This window comes from Xyrauchen texanus, chromosome 31 (assembly GCF_025860055.1).
Source record: "Xyrauchen texanus isolate HMW12.3.18 chromosome 31, RBS_HiC_50CHRs, whole genome shotgun sequence".
In the NCBI taxonomy this organism is placed as follows: Eukaryota; Metazoa; Chordata; class Actinopteri; order Cypriniformes; family Catostomidae; genus Xyrauchen; species Xyrauchen texanus.
In genome coordinates this window covers 8,244,150-8,264,377 of record NC_068306.1, presented here as the reverse complement: position 1 = coordinate 8,264,377, position 20,228 = coordinate 8,244,150, and the positions used below count along the sequence as shown (strand labels likewise).

The window sequence follows — 20,228 nt, the reverse complement described above, 5'->3', positions numbered from 1 at the left end:
TGCAATTTGTTCAGCTAAAACTGCTTGACGCACATTACCCCAATTGTTGCTTTTGTTTACATTCAAAAATCGAGGTGTGTTAATCTAATTATTTATAACCTTTCCCTAATATGCAAAAACACAAAAAAATATATATATATATTTTAGCCTATTTTTAAGATGTATGCATTTCAATTTCATAACAAACTTCCATCAAGTTGATTTGTATAGCGTTTTAACAAAATGTAATTAATAAAACTTTAAATATCTATATTTTTTTTTTTTACATTATATTTTCTTCAAGATACCTCAATTTAATTTGGTGGAATTTTGTTGTGAATTTACACATTTAATTTATCCCTACATGAAACTGGTGTTGAGCGGGTAGAATTCAATGAAGCTGTCAGCGGAGGACATGTGAGGCGTCTATTTCTCAAACTAGAGACTCTGATGTACTTATCCTCTTGTTTAGTGTTACATCTGGTCTTCCACATCTCTTTCTGTCCTTGTTAGAGACAGTTGTGCTTTGGCTTTGAAGACTGTAGTTACACCTTTGTATGAAATCTTCAGTTTTTTGGCAATTTCAAGCATTGTATCACCTTCATTCCTCAAAACAATGATTGACTGACGAGTTTCTAGAGAAAGTTGTTTCTTTTTTGCCATTTTTTACCTAATATTGACCTTAAGACATGCCAGTCTATTGCATACTGAGGCAACTCAAACACAAAGACAACGTTAAGCTTCCTTTAACAAACCAAATATCTTTCAACTGTGTTTGACATAATAGCAAGTGATTTTCTAGTATCAAATTAGCAATTTAGCATGATTACTCAAGGATAAGGTGTTGGAGTGACAGCTGCTGGAAATGTTTTTTACATCAGTAATGTCCTGACAATACTTTGTGATCAGTTGAACACCACTTTAGTGAATTAAAGTACCAATTTCCTTCCAAAACAGCAAAATCTGTACATTATTCCAAACTTTTGGCCGCCAGTGTATATCTGCATTATGTCGGCCACCCTGCTCTCTAGATTGTCTGCATCAACCATTAAACAAGATGTATGGGTCGACCAGTAGCTTGAATCCTCTAGCAGCTTTGTGTGTCTGTAAATGTCATACCTCAGATGGTGGCGCTGTAACCACGCCCTGTGTCACAAAACCCGGTCTAAGCGTGAGTGGGAGTGTTTCAGGAAGAGGGAAGCCGTTCTTACGAGCCACAATCAGATGAAACGCAGTGCAGAACTCTGGAAAAGTGAGGGCGCCATCTCTGTCTACATCACTTAACTCCCTGAAAGATAGAAGACAGAAAGAGAACATTTGGACCATTGAGTACTAAGGACCTCAACAGGTAAAAATGTATGTCAAATGAAATATCTGCTAATAGAAATCATGCTAGTAAGGAGATAGTTCAATATGCGTTTATGCTGAGGTGTGCACTTTGTCTGGTCACGCTGTATGTTTCGAGCTGTAGATCATTTTGTTTAAGTAGATTTGAGGGTTTCTCGTCACCATATATGAGACAGCTCTGGAATGGGAAGCTTCGATTTGGTGAAGAAGTTTTTTGCAACCGTCCCTGAATGAGAAACATCAATACAAAGGTGAATAATCAGTAATGACCACAGAGAGTAAAGTAAACACATTTCTATTACATAGTAGCAGACGTGGTTCTGGTATGGAGCAGGCCTAAAGTGTCTGACCCAGTATGAGAGCGCTGAGGTCAGGCTGCAGACTCCTGAACTGGTTGGTGTAGTATTGACGCTGTTCCTCTGTTATTCGCCAGGGGTCGTCTGAGTAATCAATCTCATTCCTCTCCACCAAACGCTCAACAGATGGAACCTGAGCGAGAGAGAGATAAAGAGATACTGCCTGACACAGCTGCGTTGTGCTACAGCTAATTTCATTACTTCAATAATTTTTTAGGGTTGCTAAAGTTTGCACCAGACTCATTTATCATGCAATTATGGAGAAAGATCTTCTTAAAGGCTCGTCGTTGGAATGGTTAAATAAACTAAAGTCTATTGCAGTCTTTGCTTGATGGAATTGTATTATCATCAGAGAGCAACGAGTATGAAATATCATATCTATACAAGCAAAACACACTATTGATGATACTAGTGTTTGCAAATGGAGAATGCCACAGTTAACAACAACAACATCTTTGCGACTTTAATAAAATATATATTTTTTTGGTTTGTTTTCTGTTCTTAAAAGAGACTAAATGTGCTACATTTTAAAAGGAAAACATTATTTCCAGGCACATTTCAGTAAGTTAAAAATTAGAATTAATTTTCTAATAAAATTAGCAAATAATTTGATCATTTTTCGATTACAAAAATAACAATCATGGCATAAATCGTAATTATTTTAATTACAGACATAATTTTTATTATTATTTTTTTCCTGTAACTGTCATCATAGCAACTTTAAATGTAATTTAATTTAATAAAAATTTTTTAGATATATATATATATATATATATATATATATATATATATATATATATATATATATATATATATATATATATATTATAGTTTTTTCAATACATATTTTTCCAAAGCGGCTTTAAAAAAAAATTGAGCTGGTAAATTTAACTCCTTAATTTATGCAATTTAATATTTTTTTGTTTAATGCAATAAACAAATCTTTTTTTTTTTTTTCTTGCTTTCTGAAACTTCACACCATAGTAGAAAGGTGTCCTGAGTTGTTCCTTACAGGTGCCGATTAGGGTGGGGGTGGGGTTAGAGCATCTGCTGCTTGCCAGGAACAAACCCGGGACTTTTCAACACTGGGTAAAACTTTTTCCCCAATTTCTGTGGCTAAAATAGCCACATTTAAATATTCAGGAGGTGTTCGACTCGATTGTGTAGAGCAGTGCACGCTGATTCATTAAACAGACAATGGAGACTTCAACCGCGAGAGGTGAACCAGGTGTGTGAGAGATACAGGCAAGCTGCCATTTCTTTTCTCATCACCCGAAAACGCTCACTGACTTTCATCTGAACCAGTGTCAAAAGCAAACCACACAAGTGAGACCCATCATGTGCGCAATAGAGACTGAGAAAGACCTGGCCGCTCATCAAGCTGCAGACAGGTATACTTGTAGAGACTGAATGGCAGCCTTTTTTTATCCATCCATCCATCCATCTTCAACCACTTATCCGAAGTCGGGTCGCGGGGGCAGCTGCTCCAGCAGGGGGCCCCAAACTTCCCTATCCCGATATATATATATATATATATAGCCTTTTTTTAAACAGTTGTAAATCATGAAATTTACTTAACTGTGGTGACATTTTTGCCAAATTACATTTTGAGTTTCATTACATGTATCGTATCATTTCTAAGGTGAAATCTCCACTGTGTGGCGCTAAAATCGCATTTAATGTTCTCCCAAACAGATGAGGTTTTTAAGGTTTTTAACAAAACCTTCCTGCCTACCCTAAACCTCAAACTTAAACCTAACTGTTAATTTCACAAAAAGCTAATTTGAGATGGAAAAACACAAAAGCTGAATCAACTACCTCATTTTGTGGTGCTTAAATGACACTTTCGGCTCACTTTCCGACTCGCGTGCTCTTCGTGACTCATACCCTGCTCCTTTGCGGTGCAAGTGCAACGCTCTATCAGTTGAGCTACTGTGCAGTTTGATTGTGTTTAAACAACCGTCTATTGTTTGTTTCACCAGGAAACTCTTCCTATTGCATTGTATTCTATTCCTATTGAAGTTCCAATAGTGTGGAAAGACTAGCTGAATGCAAGAGGAAAAAGTGTGTAGACACATAATTACAGATATTCAAGCCAAAAATACATGCTTACATAAATAAAGCAGTCATTATATAAATCCATGTTTATGGGGCCCAAAGCATTCATTAAAAGATCATTACAAACAGAAAGACATCATCACAGATCACTTAGAATGGGGAGGTGGGCGGAGCTATTCACCCGTGCGATGGCCGGCTGCTCCAACTGGAGTTTGATGGAATAGTGACTGGGAGATGAGTTTTCCTGAGGAACGCTGGAACAAATCTGCAATTTACCATCATAAGCTGTGAAGAAAGACAAGACGAGACCTTTATATTACTGCCATCGTGTGCCGTTTTGGGCATGTATACACGGTATTATAAACAATGGGCATCAGAGAATTAAAGGAATTGTTCTCTCAAGTGTAAAAGTTCTGTCATCATTTGCTCATTTTCTAATGATTGAACAGGGATTTTAAGGTAAGATGCAGTGTGCCTTTAAATCCTCTCTCAGCAGAAGTTAGTGAGATAAAAGCACACATTTCAGACAGTAAAGCCATTACTTCAAGAGAGAGAGAGAGAGAGAGAGAGAGAGAGAGAGAGAGGACACGACTGAAACTTAACAAGAGGGAAACTTTTAAAGAGTGAATTAAAGGAATAATAAATGGAGATCTGAAAGAGAGAACAAGAGAAAAGTGATTAAATACCAAATGAGCATGAATTAGACAATACAAGGTCATTGATCGTCAAGATATTTGATCCGAGACTGCAATCTACAAGAATAAAAGAGGCCTGGCTGGCTTTTTGATCTCACAAATTTCTTTACATCAAAAGCCCTTCCAGAACACCATGGATTTTAAATGAAGTATTTATGATCCCTGCTGACTGATGAAGAAGGCTCAGCCATATAACATTATGCTGATGTTGCTCTGGTCACAGCTGAAGTTAACAATGAGATAAAAGCACAAATCACCACAGTATAAAGTCACAATCCTTCACTGCATGATATGATCTAACCCCTGGGATGATAATAATGAATTATTTACAAAAGCAATTTTGCATATTGTAAAGATTGTTTGACGCTTAAATAAGACCTAGAATATGTTTTAATAAAGTATATAGGGTACATTTTGACACCCTAACTCAAGACAACAGGAGATAAAGGGGTCTTATATACATCTGGGTGTTAAGACAGATTAAAAGAGCTCCTAATCAGTCATGTTCATCACTACCAAACTAATAGGCACATGGTATTTCCTCACACACACACACACACACACACACACACACACACACTCAAACAATAGTGTGTAGAAGTTTTTTTATCCTACATCTGACATCATTGACACAAAACATGTACATGACCCAATTAAATGACCATCCTGACTGAGCAAATGCATTTCAAGTAGTTCATAATAACATTTCATACATTTGTGAAACACATTTTATAGCCTATTCTACCCCCCAAAAATTATTTAATGGCTTTAAAAATGTCAAGTGGTGTAACCATCAAGTAAAAGGTACCAAAATACAAGTTCATTATTTTTTTGTTTTGTCACAAATGTCAAGATGTTTTCTTAGGGCTCCTCAATTTGATCTGAACAAAATGTTCCTTTCATATGTAACACTTGGGACATTCTCCCTAGCGGCCACTAGAGGTCACTAGAAGAATAAAGACTTTTCGTTTGAAGGTTGGTTTTGGTTATGTGTTGTGTCTCTGTTCTCTGTGTTCCCCTTGATTGATCCCACCTGTGTCTTGTGTATATATCGTCCTTCTTTTCTACCTAATTTGGAATGCCCAATTCCTAATGCGCTCGAAGTCCTCGTGGTGGCGTAATGAATCGCCTCAATCCGGGCAGCGGAGGACGAATCTCAGTTGCCTCCATGTCTGAGACCGTCAGTCCGCGCATCTTATCACGTGGCTTGTTGAGCGTGTTACCGTGGAGACATAGTGCGTGTGGAGGCTTTATGCTATTCTCCGTGGCATCCATGCACAACTTACCACGCGTCCCACCGAGAGCGAGAACCATAGCTCTACCATAGACTCGGAGCCTACTGCCATCAAGATGGCCGTAGTAAATGCAAGATCAGACAAATCTTTTGTTCTAAATAACTTTATTTACATTTATGCCTTTGGCAGACGCTTTTATCCAAAGCGACTTACAGAGCCCTTATTACAGGGACAATCCCCCCGGAACAACCTGGAGTTAAGTGCCTTGCTCAAGGACACAATGGTGGTGGCTGTGGGGATCGAACCAGCAACCTTCTGCTTAACAGTTTAGGGCTTTATGTCACACTCTTTGGACTTTTTATTTGTGACAGAGACTTGGCTCAGTCCTGGTGACTTCAGCTCTCTAGGTGAACTTTCTCCCCCGGACTGTGCGTTCTTCAGCTCTTCAAGGACCTCTGGACACGGAGGTGGTGTTGCTACTGTTTTTAAAAAGAATTGTAGATGCAAATTGTTGCCAATGGACTTGTTCTCCAGCTTTGAGGTACAACTATTAAATATTGACTTCATGGGTCCTGTGCTATGTGCTTTGGTGCTTTCAAGCCCATTTTTCAGACTCTTTTCTCTCTGGTTTGGATACTGAGAAGCTGGTTGAAGTTTTTTTCCATGTTCTTCTACACCCTGTCTCAGTTGTCTTTCAGTATGTGTCTTCTGAAACCTATGAAAAGTTTTGAAACATTTTCACTCATAAAATATTCAGCCCTCGAAATTCCACTCACAAGTGGTATTAAATCCTCTCGGCTCACTAACTTGCTTTCAACCAGTCTCTTCAGCACATCTTATCGATTTAGTGTCAAAGATGAAATGTTCAAGTTGTATGACTGATGTTCTTCCTCCACGTCTATTTAAAGAAGTTTTTGGTACGGTTAGCTCTGATGTGACCACAATTATTAACAGCTCACTAACAAATGGATAGTCCCAGCTTGTTTTAAACATGCAATTATACAATATCTCCTCAAATAGTCACATCTTGAACATACTGTATATTCCAACGGCAAGCCAATATCCAAGTAGCCATTCATATATAAATATATATATATAAAGACATTGAACTCAGAAATTGAAAACATGTCCATCACAGTAAAGGTGTATTCAAGACATTGTTTAGGGTGAATTTCTAATGTATTTTAAAACAATTTCATGTTTTTTCTTTTTGAAACCACGAACCCCCAAATATGATGATAGACCCTTTACGACGGACCACCACCCTAAAAGGAAGCTATATATTTTAATGTCAAAAGTCCCATTACTGTGTGAGGAAAATAGTTAGCATGACATTATAAAGACAACGTGTTTAAAATGAAATAGCTGCGTTTTATATGGTCAATGATCTGAAGTAAAAATAAATTAAAATACTAGCTGGAAAATATTTACTTTTTACATACAAGTTTGTCTACACAGTATTAGAATAATGGTACATGAATTATTTTTTAATTTTCAAATTAATTAATTATAGTCATTTTAAAGTCTTCAGAAATTCTGCAGAATACCTAGCACCCCTTTGCGGCCCCCTGGGGGTTGCTGAACCCCAGTTTGAAAACCCCTGACTTAATAGATCCAGACCAACTACAAAAGAATAGTCCCACTTCATTGACTATTATAGAAAATGCATACAAAAATGACATACAGTAGATCTCCTATGTCTCAATTCACAACAGACCGCCCCAACGCACTACTCCGTACTGCCTGGAGAGGGTGCTATTTTATAAATGTACAGCATTTATGGTAGTCTGCTTAGTTTACTTGGTCACAAAAACGTACTGTACTCCTGTTGCGGCACACTGTAAAAGGGAGCACTCGGGTCACCTGAAATCATATTCAGAGCTAATCTGCGGTTTTAAATGCAAAATCTCTGTTTCACTTAGAAATGTGTCACATTACGGAAGTAAAATGGGCTGATAATGCCATATCTCTGCTCTAGATATTTTCATAAACTCAGGAAAGGATATACGGTATGTTATGTCTCATAAGGATTGTTGGTGGAGTGTGCCATGTGTTTACCCTAGATTTTGTTAAGGCCTTGTGAGTCAGCAGGTGTTGTGATTAGACAGCGTGATATCAATACGCCACAGGAGAGCAGCAATTAGCCAACTGCTTTCTGAGGACAGACAGAAGCTCAAGGCTGAAAGATCACACACACACACACACACACACACACACATACACTCACACACACAGCTGTCTGACACCATTAGGAGTGTGTGAAACACACCAGCCGTGTGATATGTGGGCGCATTATCTTGTACCAGCTAATCTGTTACAGTATATCTGTGTAACTGGAAATATCTACTCACACTTTTTCAGCACAGGGTAAATCATAGAGTTTTAATTAATCTAATAAAGGTTTGTTAGTTTACAGTAATGAACTTAAAATGACAGTTTATTGTGTAGCATTTGTCAACTCGTGATGAACACAACTATAAACTTGGAAACCCAGTAACTCTCCATGATACCAGAAAGGGACATGTCATGACTTTTTATCTGTAGCAAACTGCACCCACAGTGATGTCAGTTATAAAGTATTAGTTCATACGCCAAGAAAAGTAGTCCCACCTCAAAAATATATTATTTAGAATTTTTTTGTTCTCATAAATTTGTTTTCCTTAATAAATAATTTAAATGCTTTAACAAAAAAGAGCTGCACATTTCTGCTTTTAACATCTATCAATCAATCCAACCATCTACCCACCCACCCAGCAATCCATCCATCCATCTAATCCACCCACCAACCCACACACCCACCCACCCACCCATCCATCCATCCATCTACCCACCCACCCATCAATTCATCCATCCATCTACCCACCCAGCAATCCATCCATCCATCTAATCCACACACCAACCCACACACCCATCCATGTACCCATCCATCCATCTACCCACCCACCCATCCATCCATCCATCCATCCATCCATCTACCTACCCACCCATCAATTCATCCATCCATCTACCCACCCAGCAATCCATCCATCCATCTAATCCACACACCAACCCACACACCCATCCATGTACCCATCCACCCACCCACCCACCCACCCATCCATCTACCCACCCACCCATCAATTCATCCTTCCATCTAATCAACCCACACACCCATCCATGTACCCATCCATCCATCTACCCATCCATCCATCTATCCACCAATCCACCCATCCATCTACCCATCCATCCATCTACCCATCCATCTACCCACCCATCCATCCATCCATCTACCCATCCATCCACCCATCCATCCATCTACCCACCCATCCATCCATCTATCCACCCATCTATCCATCCATCCATCCATCCATCCATCCATCCATCTACCCATCTACCCATCCATCTACCCACCCATCCATCCATCCACCCACCCATCCATCCATCTACCCACCCACCCATCCATCCATCCATCCATCTATCTATCCACCCATCCATCTACCCATCCACCCATCCATCCACCCACCCATCCATCCATCTACCCATCAATCCATCCATCTACCCACCCATCCATCTACCCACCCATCCATCCATCTACACACCCACCCACCCACCCACCAATCCATCCATCCAAACACCCACCCACCCATCCATCAACCCACCCACCCACCCACCCATCCATCCATCCATCAACACACCAACCCATCCATCCATCCATCAACACACCCACCCATCCATCCATCCATCCATCCATCATCTACCCACCCATCCATCCATCCATCTACCCACCAATCCATCCATCTAACCACCCATCCATCTACCCACCTACCTACCCACCCACCAATCCATCCATCCAAACACCCACCCATCCATCAACCCACCCACCCACCCACCCATCCATCCATCCATCCATCAACACCAACCCATCCATCCATCCATCAACACACCCACCCATCCATCCATCATCTACCCACCCATCCATCCATCCATCTACCCACCAATCCATACATCTACCCACCCATCCATCTACCCACCTACCTACCCACCCACCAATCCATCCATCCATCAACACACCAACCCATCCATCCATCCATCAACACACCCACCCATCCATCCATCATCTACCCACCCATCCATCCATCCATCTACCCACCAATCCATACATCTACCCACCCATCCATCTACCCACCCATCCATCCATCTACCCACCTACCTACCCACCCATCAATCCATCCATACATATACCCACCCACCCTTCCACCCATCAACCCATCAACCCATCCATCTACTCACCCACCCACCCACCCACCCATCCATACATACATCCATCCATCCATCAATCCATCTTTCTGATGGTTTACTTGACTATGTGACAGTGTGTTTGACCATTTATAATTTATATTACGGTCTATATATCTAACTGGTTGTTTGTTTTACTGTAATGTCTTTTTAACTATCAAACTTCATACATTTAAAACTAGTTTAAACTTGTCTTGACAAACTTTACCTATCTAGCTGCAAATTATTGGATGATTTGAAATTATTGTTTATAGTTATTAAATGCCACAGATTCTGTTGATAGATCTTACTGAATCCACATTAAATTAGCCAGAGTTGTTACTGCATTTCGTTGTCTTTGTACTTGTACTCTGCACAATGACAATAAAGTTGAATCTAATCATCTAATCTAATCTAATTAAATCATGAACATTGGTTTAACATATCAGGACAATTCATAGGTTAGGTATGTGTATGCAAGATGTGTGACAGAGACTTTTACCCAGTAGTGCTTCTGCTCCATTCCTTTGAGCACCGTATGGATAGTAGTGATATGTTGATGGCGAGTGGGGTGGGGACACGTCAGGTGACTGTGGTGGAGACCACGCCTCCTGTTGGGGTTGAGCACAGACAATATTCATTTAAAAGTGTGATAAACTAAAATCACTTATTAAAAGTACTGCAAAAATATATATGCAAAATCTTAAATTAATTTGAATGATCATAAGTCATAGAGTGAGCTTAAATAAATAAAATGAATGAACCAAACAGGGGGAAATGGTACAAAACACGTTCTTTTTAAAGCTGATAACATTCTTTTCCAATTCAATACAGATTTTTTACAGATACTCTTTACATTTATAACCTAAAAACTTGAATGGACTCTTCATGAGGTAAACTAGTAAATCCAATCTTAGGACAACAAGACATTTCCGTCTGCAGAACTGCCACTGGATGTTTTTTTTTTGGTACCATTCAGAGTAAATTCTAGAGACTGTTGTGTGTGAAAATCCCAGAAATACTTTGAGTTTTTCTGTTCCCTGGCACTGTTTTGGCGGCACGAGGGGGACCTAAACAATATTAGGCAAGTGGTTTTAATGTTGTGGCTGATCGGCTGATATATATATATATATATATATATATATATATATATATATATATATATATATATATATATATATATATATATATATATATATATATATATCAGAGTTTCTGCTAAGAAATGTAGGTGCCATTCAACATGTCCAGGAATGCTAAAGTTTGCTTGACAAATTAGAAAAAATGTCATGGTTACTGTTGTAACCTCCGTTCCCCGAGGGAAGGAACGAGACGTTGTGTCGAATGAAGTGACACAAGGGGTCAAACGTACCTCTGAACCTGAGAAAAGGCCAATGTCAAGTTGGCAGACAGAATTTGCATGCCCCGCCCTGGACATACGGGAAGCGGGGCAGCGAGTGCCAGTCAGGTTTTTGTACCGAGGAGCCGAAATTAAGGTACGGCCGTTTACAGTGGTATGTCTAGTGCTGTGGCAGGAGGGACACAACGTCTCGTTCCTTCCCTCGGGGAATGGAGGTTACAACAGTAACCATGACGTTCCCCTTCTGTCACTCACTCGTTGTGTCGAATGAAGTGACACAAGGGGTCCCATCTAAAAACGCCACGCACTGATCATGTTATGCGAACTGTCGAGACAGGTGCAAGCAGGCTGGCACTCGCTTCCCCGCGTCCCTTTATACCAGTATGTCCGGGGCGGGGCATGCAAATTATGTCTGCCAACTTGACATTGGCCTTTTCTCAGGTTCAGAGGTACGTTTGGCGTCCCAGGAAGACCCCTTGTGTCACTTCATTCGACACAACGTCGAGTGAGTGACAGAAGGGGAACTGCGGTCATCTCATTTTGTTGCTTATTTTGCATTCAAAACAATGAGAAAACTAAATAAGAGGAAGTATTTAATTCACAAATGATTATCCATTAGTGAATGTCTGACAGAAGGGTTTGGTTGCGTGCATATTACGCATCCGTGCTATGTATGATTATGATAAAATAATATTTTTGCTGTTTTGATCAACAACTGACTGCAAAGAACAGAGAGGATATTAAAAGAGACATTTGTCTCGAATCCAGGGTGTGCTTAGTGACTCTGGTCAGGCTTCCTGAGCAACCAATTGGCCCGTTGATAGGTTGCTAGGGTGGGTAGAGTCACCCTACTTGACTTCCTCGTGGTCGCTATAATGTGTTTCTCACTCTGAATGGAGCACGTGGTGAATTGTGCATGGACGGCGCAGAGAATAGCGTGAATCTGCGCCCAGGATCATATATAGAATAAGGCAGCTTTTTCCACTAAGACTGATCTGACTCATGTGAGTGAGATGACTCTTCGCCAATACTCACCTGTTTTTCCACGCTGGTATCAGGGTGTCTGACGGCAGGCCTGTCTGCAGAGGCACAAGGGTCGGAGCTTGTAACCAAGCCTTGAATTTGAGTCTGACCCTCATTGGTCGAGGTATGATTGGGGTAACGCATCTCAGGCTCGTTCATTATTTCCACAAACACAGGCAGAGGAAGTTCTGTGAGGAGAGTTAAACGCAAGGAATGAATGTTTAGACGTCTTAAAATGTAACCTAGTTATTGGCTCTCAAAGGTAACTTTAAGGTCAGCTTTATAAATCTCTCCTTGCTGTCCACAAACGTAGAGCATAGCCCTTCTGTTTCATAGCTAAAACGACTGGATCAAGTGATGTGTGGACTAAACAGAATATTCATGTGTCGCTTTGATCTTTACTGATAATCGAGCACATTAGACCTACTGTGAGGTCAGCTGATCACCTCTGCCTGTTGTGAGGGTCTCAGAACCACCAAAGTCTGCAGGTAACAGCCTGTAGCAGGATTAAAGGCTAATCCAGCCAACGTTCACGACATATCTGCCCAGCAGTGGGTTGCGTTTAGCTCAAAATTAATGCTCAGTATTAGCTCAAATAGTTTTTTCTTGTTTTACAATAATGCACACCAAACTTCGTTGGATTTATCCATAAAACAAGAAGATCCAATTTACAATGTGTGGAAAAAGTACCTTACTAGAAAAGCTACTCTGAAAATAACTGAGTTACAGTCACACTGCTGAAAAGGTTTGCTAAAATTAGTAGCATCACAACTTTTAGTTAGTCATTCCCCAACACTGTTGAAGATTTACCTCCTGCGATGCTCTCCAGACGTACCGGCAGACCAGTCTGCGCCGCGGCCAACAGCTTTAAAGCTATGTAGAACTGTCCACATCCGAAGTAGCCTAGCCGCTTAGCGCCACACACCTCAGTTATCTGTTGTTTAAAAACATTAATGAGGGGTAATGACTGAGACCTAACATCAAATTGACAATAATTTTACATTACAACATTTCAAAAGCATTTATTAATGTGAAGGCAAATCTTAATTAGCATAATTGCTAACGGGGGGAATTGAAAATATAATTTATAATCCTTATTATTAGTTCTACAAGAATATGCAACTGATTATAAATTGCGTTCAAAACAAATGTAATTTTACCTGTATCTGAGCTCTTATCAGGGCCGTTTCTGAGCATATGGGGGTCCTCATGTAATCATAATTGGAGGCTCACTTCCCTCTCGTACCACAAGGGGGCCTCCTGTCTAATTAAGCCATAACAGCTGCCTGAGACTTACTTGCAATGTATATCCTTTGCTTTGCCAGGCACCAGGAGGCTTGGGGCCCTAAGCACCCACTTATAGCTAGGAATGGCCCTGGCACTTATCATTTAAAACTAGCATCCTAATGACAGCAGAGATAAGAAATCGTACATCATGCAGGAAGTGTTTAACTGCATTTCAGAGCTTTGCAGATGTAAAATTATGTAATTTGAAAACTAGATATATGTATTGCACTAACTGAAGAGCCAGATATTTCACACATTTTTATTAATAGTGTATTTCTGGACTAACTTCATACCATGTAACCCACGTTTAGTTTTTCAAGTGTTGAAAATGGGTAAAATGTAACAATTTTCAGAGCCAATTTGAGAACCCCATACCTTAGGGATTTAACCATATAGGGTCTTAAAAATGAAGGTGCAAAAAGAAAGGTTTGTTGTTAACAAGAGTCTAAAAGGATATTCATATATTCTGGAGTTATAGGCACTCAACCAAGAAAAGTTGTCTTTTTAAGGTAATTTATTATTATTATTTACATTTTAAAATAAAATTAATTCATTAATAAACATAAAAATACTGCTGTAGTAAATATTGATTCATGATTTCATCATCTTTTCATAATCAATTCACATTGACTTTAAATCAATTAATCAAACCCCTGAACCCAAGTCTAAATCCTATCCCTGTCCTTTAGCAACCATGAGAAATACACAAACGTTTCCTCTTGGGAAAAGAGCAGAACTTCCACAGTAGTTTGTCTGTTAGAGTCATTATTGTTGAAGCACTCCATGCAGAGCTGAAATCCATCCTTCCGTACAGAGTTCAGCTCAGCAGTGATGAATTGTAAACTTCTTCCTCTTACTTACACACAGGAAAAGATCTGTTCACTTTAAATAGCAGCACATTGTATTGTGTGCTGTTATCTATATACTATATCTGTTGCCCGTGTTGAAAAGACAGCATGTTTTGCTGTTCAAGCAATCCTTGTTTCCTTACTCATAAAAAACAAACTTCTCGTCAAGTTTCAGGTTATAAAAATAGCACAATGGCGTAAGCAAAATAAATGACAAATATCAGAATTTGTCTTTTCTCAATTCAAGTAAGGTTATGCATGCATGATTTCTACAGTAAATCATTTCACCAACTGCGTTCCCTTCACTTTGCAAACATTATCTGAAGATCTATCCAAACATTGACTCAACGTTCCTGTTTGAGTAGGTATGGAGATTATTGATCGTGTTCTGCTAAGATTCCTGTAGTGCTGATGGCTCATTACAGAGCACTGTGGAAAAGGTGAACTTTAGCCAAATGTGACTTAAATGAGATAAACCCCTTATCAATACTCTTGTCTACTCAATTTCAGAGGTCAATAAAGGCTCCTGCTCCTTTAAAGTGCAAGTCTGATTTCTTAGAAAAGTAACTTAGAAAGTCTGATTTCTTAGAAAAGCCGTGTGATTTGAGGTATCATTTACGTCCATAGCACAAACAGTGAGGGATGAGTAACATGCCGAAGTTTAATACTTTTTTCAAACATTTTTATATAAGGAGACCCATAGAAGACAGGGAGAGAACATATTTTCTGAAGTAGTTTTGTGCATAATATTTATGTGAGAGCAAAATTGTTGCAAAGGGAAAGCAAACTACTGTTAGGGGAAGTGCAAATCTTTTTGAGATATAAAGCCAAACGTATTCTGCGGGAACGCTAACTACTGCAAGGGAACGCAAAACTTATTGCGAGGGAATGCAAACAACTGCAAGGAAATGGAAATAAACATAATGTGCAGGAATGCAAACTACTGAAAGGAATAGATTGTCTATTTTATAATATTTTGCAATACGTTTAAGCACATGCCAATGCATATTTACAGAGGGCATTACAACCTAGAACCTTGCATTACATCAGGGTTTGTTTAGTTGTAACAGACACACTGGCAGATAATGCCATGACCAGTATTATGCCCTAGGGCATTGTGAGAAACACACCTAATCCAGCAGATGCCAGTGACTTCAGTCGCTACACCTACAGCTGCTTTCCAACAGCTCGATCTGGTCCAGTGAAGGCTGAATGCATTTGAGGAAGGAACTTTGTGTGTGTGTTTAATGAAGATTTCAGATGCTTTGTGTTGAAATAAAGCATGTCTCTGCTATTAGGCCCATTAACAGACTCCAAGCATTATGCCTGAATATGCCTTTTAATTCCATATCAGTTCCTGATTCATTTGAATTGAGGTGGCAAACAGGATGCAGAATTGTAACAATTGAATTTGAATTTCAGGAGGAAGAATAAAATATTTCATTTGTTTCAGTGTGATTTACACATAAACATGTTGTCATACACACCATATGAGGTATTTCCAAAAACATAACATTTTTGAAAGCCAATTACAGAACTTTACGTTTAGTTTATATTTGGGTGTTTCTTCAACTTCAGGCGATTACATGTCCCAGAGGTTGATATTTTATATTAGATTAGATATTAGATTTCTCAGACAGGCATTAGCTTGGTTTAGGTCCTATTTTTCTGACTGCCACCACTTTGTCTGTGTAAATGAGGAACTGCCAGGTTAAAGTTAAGTATGGAGTGCCACAGGGTTCAGTTTTAAGGCCTCATCGCATTTGCAGAAGATACCCAACTTTATATTTCTTTGAAACCCGACGAAATTTCACAATTACTATATTATTGAAATGCATTAATAGGTGGATGTCCTGCAGGTTTAATAAATAAACTTGTTCAAAATGCAACATCTAGTGTGCAGACTAGAACCAAGTAATATGATCATATCAGCTCCATTTTATCGGCGTTACATTGGCTACCTGTTAATTTTCGTAATCATTTAACAAATCTGTTAATTATTTCCAAAGCTTTGAATGGTCTAGCTCCAAAGTACTTAAGGCTGCATTTAAACTGCGAGGCTTAATGCACAGATCCGATTTGATATTGATATTGATTGATATCTGTGTTTACACTAATCTACAGCCCAAACTCAAATGATTCCATTACTGATTGCTTTCACTTGTGAGTGCCACAGTTCACCATCAACTTTTGAATGGCCTTGTGCTATTTCATATTTTCAAAAGTAGGCATGTATGCAAAAAAAGGAGAAAGTGAATTTTCTCTGCTGTCATGGTAATCAGCATTGCTTTAATTATTTCAACATCGGTTAGACAAGAAGTGTAGCTAAAGCCCTATTCTGAGAAAGGATTAGTTTTCCTGACATATGTCTGTAAAGTAATTGTAACTGCGGACATCTGTAATATTTACAGTCAATTCGCATGCATGGAATATGTGATGTCTTTAAAAATCCCGCACTAACTCTGCTCAAATCATTATCAAAAAATGCTTGTATATCTTTTACATTGGGTAAATATTTCATATTTAAAGGGCTCAAGTGCTGGAAAGTGCAAATTTACTGGCTTTATATTGAGTCGCACTGGATTAATATAGGGGTTATTTTTACAGACCGTTTTATAGTAGGTTATCTCACTGTAATTTTTACGAGAAAATGACTGATATGACTGATTCGAACTGGATTACAATTACTGAGAAGCTCTGGTAATTCTAACATTACCCCATATAAAACTAATTCCATCTGAATAGGGCTAGATGTCCACAGTGCTGAATGTGTCCGGAGATGAAGAAACACCACTAAATGACATTGAATTAAAAAATGATTTGGACCATAGTGAAATTGCCCCGTCTGTCGCTCACTCGACGTTGTTTCTAATGAATCGACACTAGGGGACATTAAGGGTCTTTCTTGAAGGCCTCAGTTACCTCTGAACTTGAGAAAAGGCCAATGAGAAATTGGCAGACAGAATTTGCATATCCCTCCCCCGGACATACGGGTATAAAAGGAGGGAATCGTGCATCTGCCCATTCAGATTTTTTCTTCGGAGCCGAGCGGTTGTGCGATCTGAGATCACTCCTGTTCCACTCACCTCTGCAGAGCGTTTGCTGTTGGATCTACGGTGAGTCTCAGCGGCTTTCTCCTTCTCTGCACACCAGTGCAGCTTTACCCCTGGCTGCTTCCACAGCGCTTCTGAAAGAGCTATTTTCTCTCACTAAAAGAGTTGAATTTCTCTAAAAGGACACACACGGCAGGCGTGGAACGTCCTGTTCAGGACGCGTCTTTTTAAAGATACACTTCCGCCTCTGTGTCATTCCTGGATGTGGTCGATATATCTCCTTAACTTCTAGGGTCAACCTCACTAAGCGATTAGTACATTGTTGGACAACTGGTTGACCATCCTGATCCATCCACGGCATACCACAGATACTGAAGATTTACAATGCATCTAACATTCAACATGTGACCTATTTTTGGTGGGAACAGGATATTCTGTGGGAAATATTGTAGGGCATCCAGCTGGATATGACTGGATCGTGCAAAGTAGACGATGATATTGTTGGTTAACATTATCTTTTATCATATGGGTGTATGAGAATATGTGTTTGACTCTCTGTCAGGGATTAAGTTAGTATGGGTCACCAAGCCAGGACAAACAAACAGGAAACAGAGCAGAAGGACAAGCTGTACTTCCTGTATGTGCAGGAACACAATGAGAGGACTCCCACGACGCCCTAAAACCATGTAAACCATGTCAACGCCTGCTGAGACACACAGTTGAGCTAATACAGTAATTACCGTTTGTTTTTACACAAACAAAATTGTGTCTGTAACTGTGTATGAAATATTGTTCTGTGGCATATGGCCAGAAGCTAAGATAAAAGAAATCTTTCTTTTTTCACAATATATAATTATATTTCTTAAGATTGAACCTGCAGTGCCCCATGGAGTGAGTTATTTTTCACATGGCACCACACAGCTGCTAGAGGGGGCAGAGTGTAGACACGTATTTTTTATTTTTTTATTTTAAGATTTCTTGTCATAAAAAACTGTATATAATATAGTAAACATGTGAACAAATGAGTTATGTCTGCTGTAATGTATATGTTTTATTTCTTTCTTTTTTATAGCTGTAAAAAACAAATGAACAAATAATATCAGTACTCCAGTTTGCCTATATGCACTGTTTGACATCTTAGACATTGTGTGTGTGTGTGTGTGTGTGTGTGTGTGTGTGTGTGTGTGTGTGTGTGTGTGGAGACTTAGGGACAAGCGGGACTGCGAGGGCCGGCTGCGAAACGAGGCCAAACGGGCCTTGGTATGGACCATGCCCAACATGGACGGGTTAAGCTGTTGCGCACCGTTTCCAGGACGCGAGCGGGGTCCGAGTTACGGTGGCAATTGGGATGGCAAACCTCATTTTTAGTGAGGTTCTTCTGGCACAAACACTGGATTGCAAACACAAAACTCAAACTTTTTTGCAATGAGAGTAGTTCTAAGCAATGCTTTTATTGACACTTTTCACGATTAGTTAATTGCGGCAGCTGTAATAGTAATCTCGACTATTTTTTGGATTAACTGTGCAGCCCCAAACAATTTTGTAATATGTTCATTCTTGCTGGCTAATTACACAGATTCTTTAAGACGGTGCAGACTTCAATACTTTTTACATTTATTCAAGTGAAATTAGGTATTATTTTGGTACTACCCAATAACAGTCAGTCCAGGGAGCTGTTATCTGTGTGCAAAAGAGGAATCACCCTTCCGGTCATCTCATTTCACATTTACGCTCCCACACACACATTTACATTTACATTTATGCATTTGGCAGATGCTTTTATCCAAAGCGACTTAAAGTATATTTATTACAGGGACAATCCCCCCCGGAGCAACTTAAGTGCCTTGCTCAAGGACACAATGGTGGTGGTTTGGGGAATCGAACCGGCAACCTTCTGCTTACCAGCTCTGTGCTTTAGCCCACTACGCCACCAGCACACACACACACACACACACACACACAGAACACCATCCACAAACCCTCAAGACTGAACACAGTAAATATCTTTCACCTGACTCAACTTATGTGTCATATGACACAAGACACTTCCTTTTGTTTACAGTCCCTGGTAATACAATAGGCAGTCAAACATCCGCAAAATTAAACACAATGCCCTGGTCAATGGTATTTGATAGTTCCTTCATCATTGCTGACACTGATGTTTGTGAGGAGTAAAGCTCAGTTGGAATGCTTCCTGAAATGTAAGAACTGACATACTTTATGGTAATAACATTAGTGACACTATGTTCAAACGCCAGACACTAATAACTGCAACTACTTTTGAGTTATACAACTGAACAACCACCATATTCCAATTCTACAGTAGTTCACAATACACTATCAACTGTGAATATGCATAGTATACTATAATATACAGTATATAAAGTTGTGGTCTACCGATATATCGCAGAGGCCGATAAATTGGACGATTTTCAGAATTTTTTAATTATCGCATCGGCCGAAACATTTTCCCCTTTAGCAGATTTGTTTCTTGAGGGCGCTGAGAATCGCCTGCTTGACTATATATAATTGACTATATCACAATTCCAGTGGGTCAGAAGTTTACATATACTAAGTTAACTGTGCCTTTAAGGAGCTTGGAAAATTCCAGAAAATTATGTCAAGCCTTTAGGCAATTAGCTTCTGATAGGAGGTGCACTGAATTTGAGGTCTACCTGTGAATTTATTTTAAGGCCTACCTTCAAACTCCGTGCCTCTTTGCTTGACATCATG

At 39.4% G+C, this 20,228-nt stretch overlaps 1 protein-coding gene across 3 annotated transcripts in view; it reads right to left on the bottom strand.

The window, feature by feature from the left end:
• Positions 1 to 20,228, bottom strand: part of LOC127624812 (ralBP1-associated Eps domain-containing protein 2-like) — a 46,426-nt gene that overhangs the window by 24,629 nt on the left and 1,569 nt on the right. For all 3 annotated transcript variants that reach the window (XM_052099747.1, XM_052099748.1, XM_052099749.1), the window contains exons 2-8: positions 13,118 to 13,241; positions 12,320 to 12,495; positions 10,427 to 10,535; positions 3,922 to 4,025; positions 1,677 to 1,815; positions 1,489 to 1,552; positions 1,099 to 1,267 (exon numbers count right to left, since the gene is read on the bottom strand). In XM_052099747.1, coding sequence (XP_051955707.1) covers positions 1,099 to 1,267; positions 1,489 to 1,552; positions 1,677 to 1,815; positions 3,922 to 4,025; positions 10,427 to 10,535; positions 12,320 to 12,495; positions 13,118 to 13,241 — 885 coding nt within the window. The remainder of the gene's footprint in view (positions 1 to 1,098; positions 1,268 to 1,488; positions 1,553 to 1,676; positions 1,816 to 3,921; positions 4,026 to 10,426; positions 10,536 to 12,319; positions 12,496 to 13,117; positions 13,242 to 20,228) is intronic.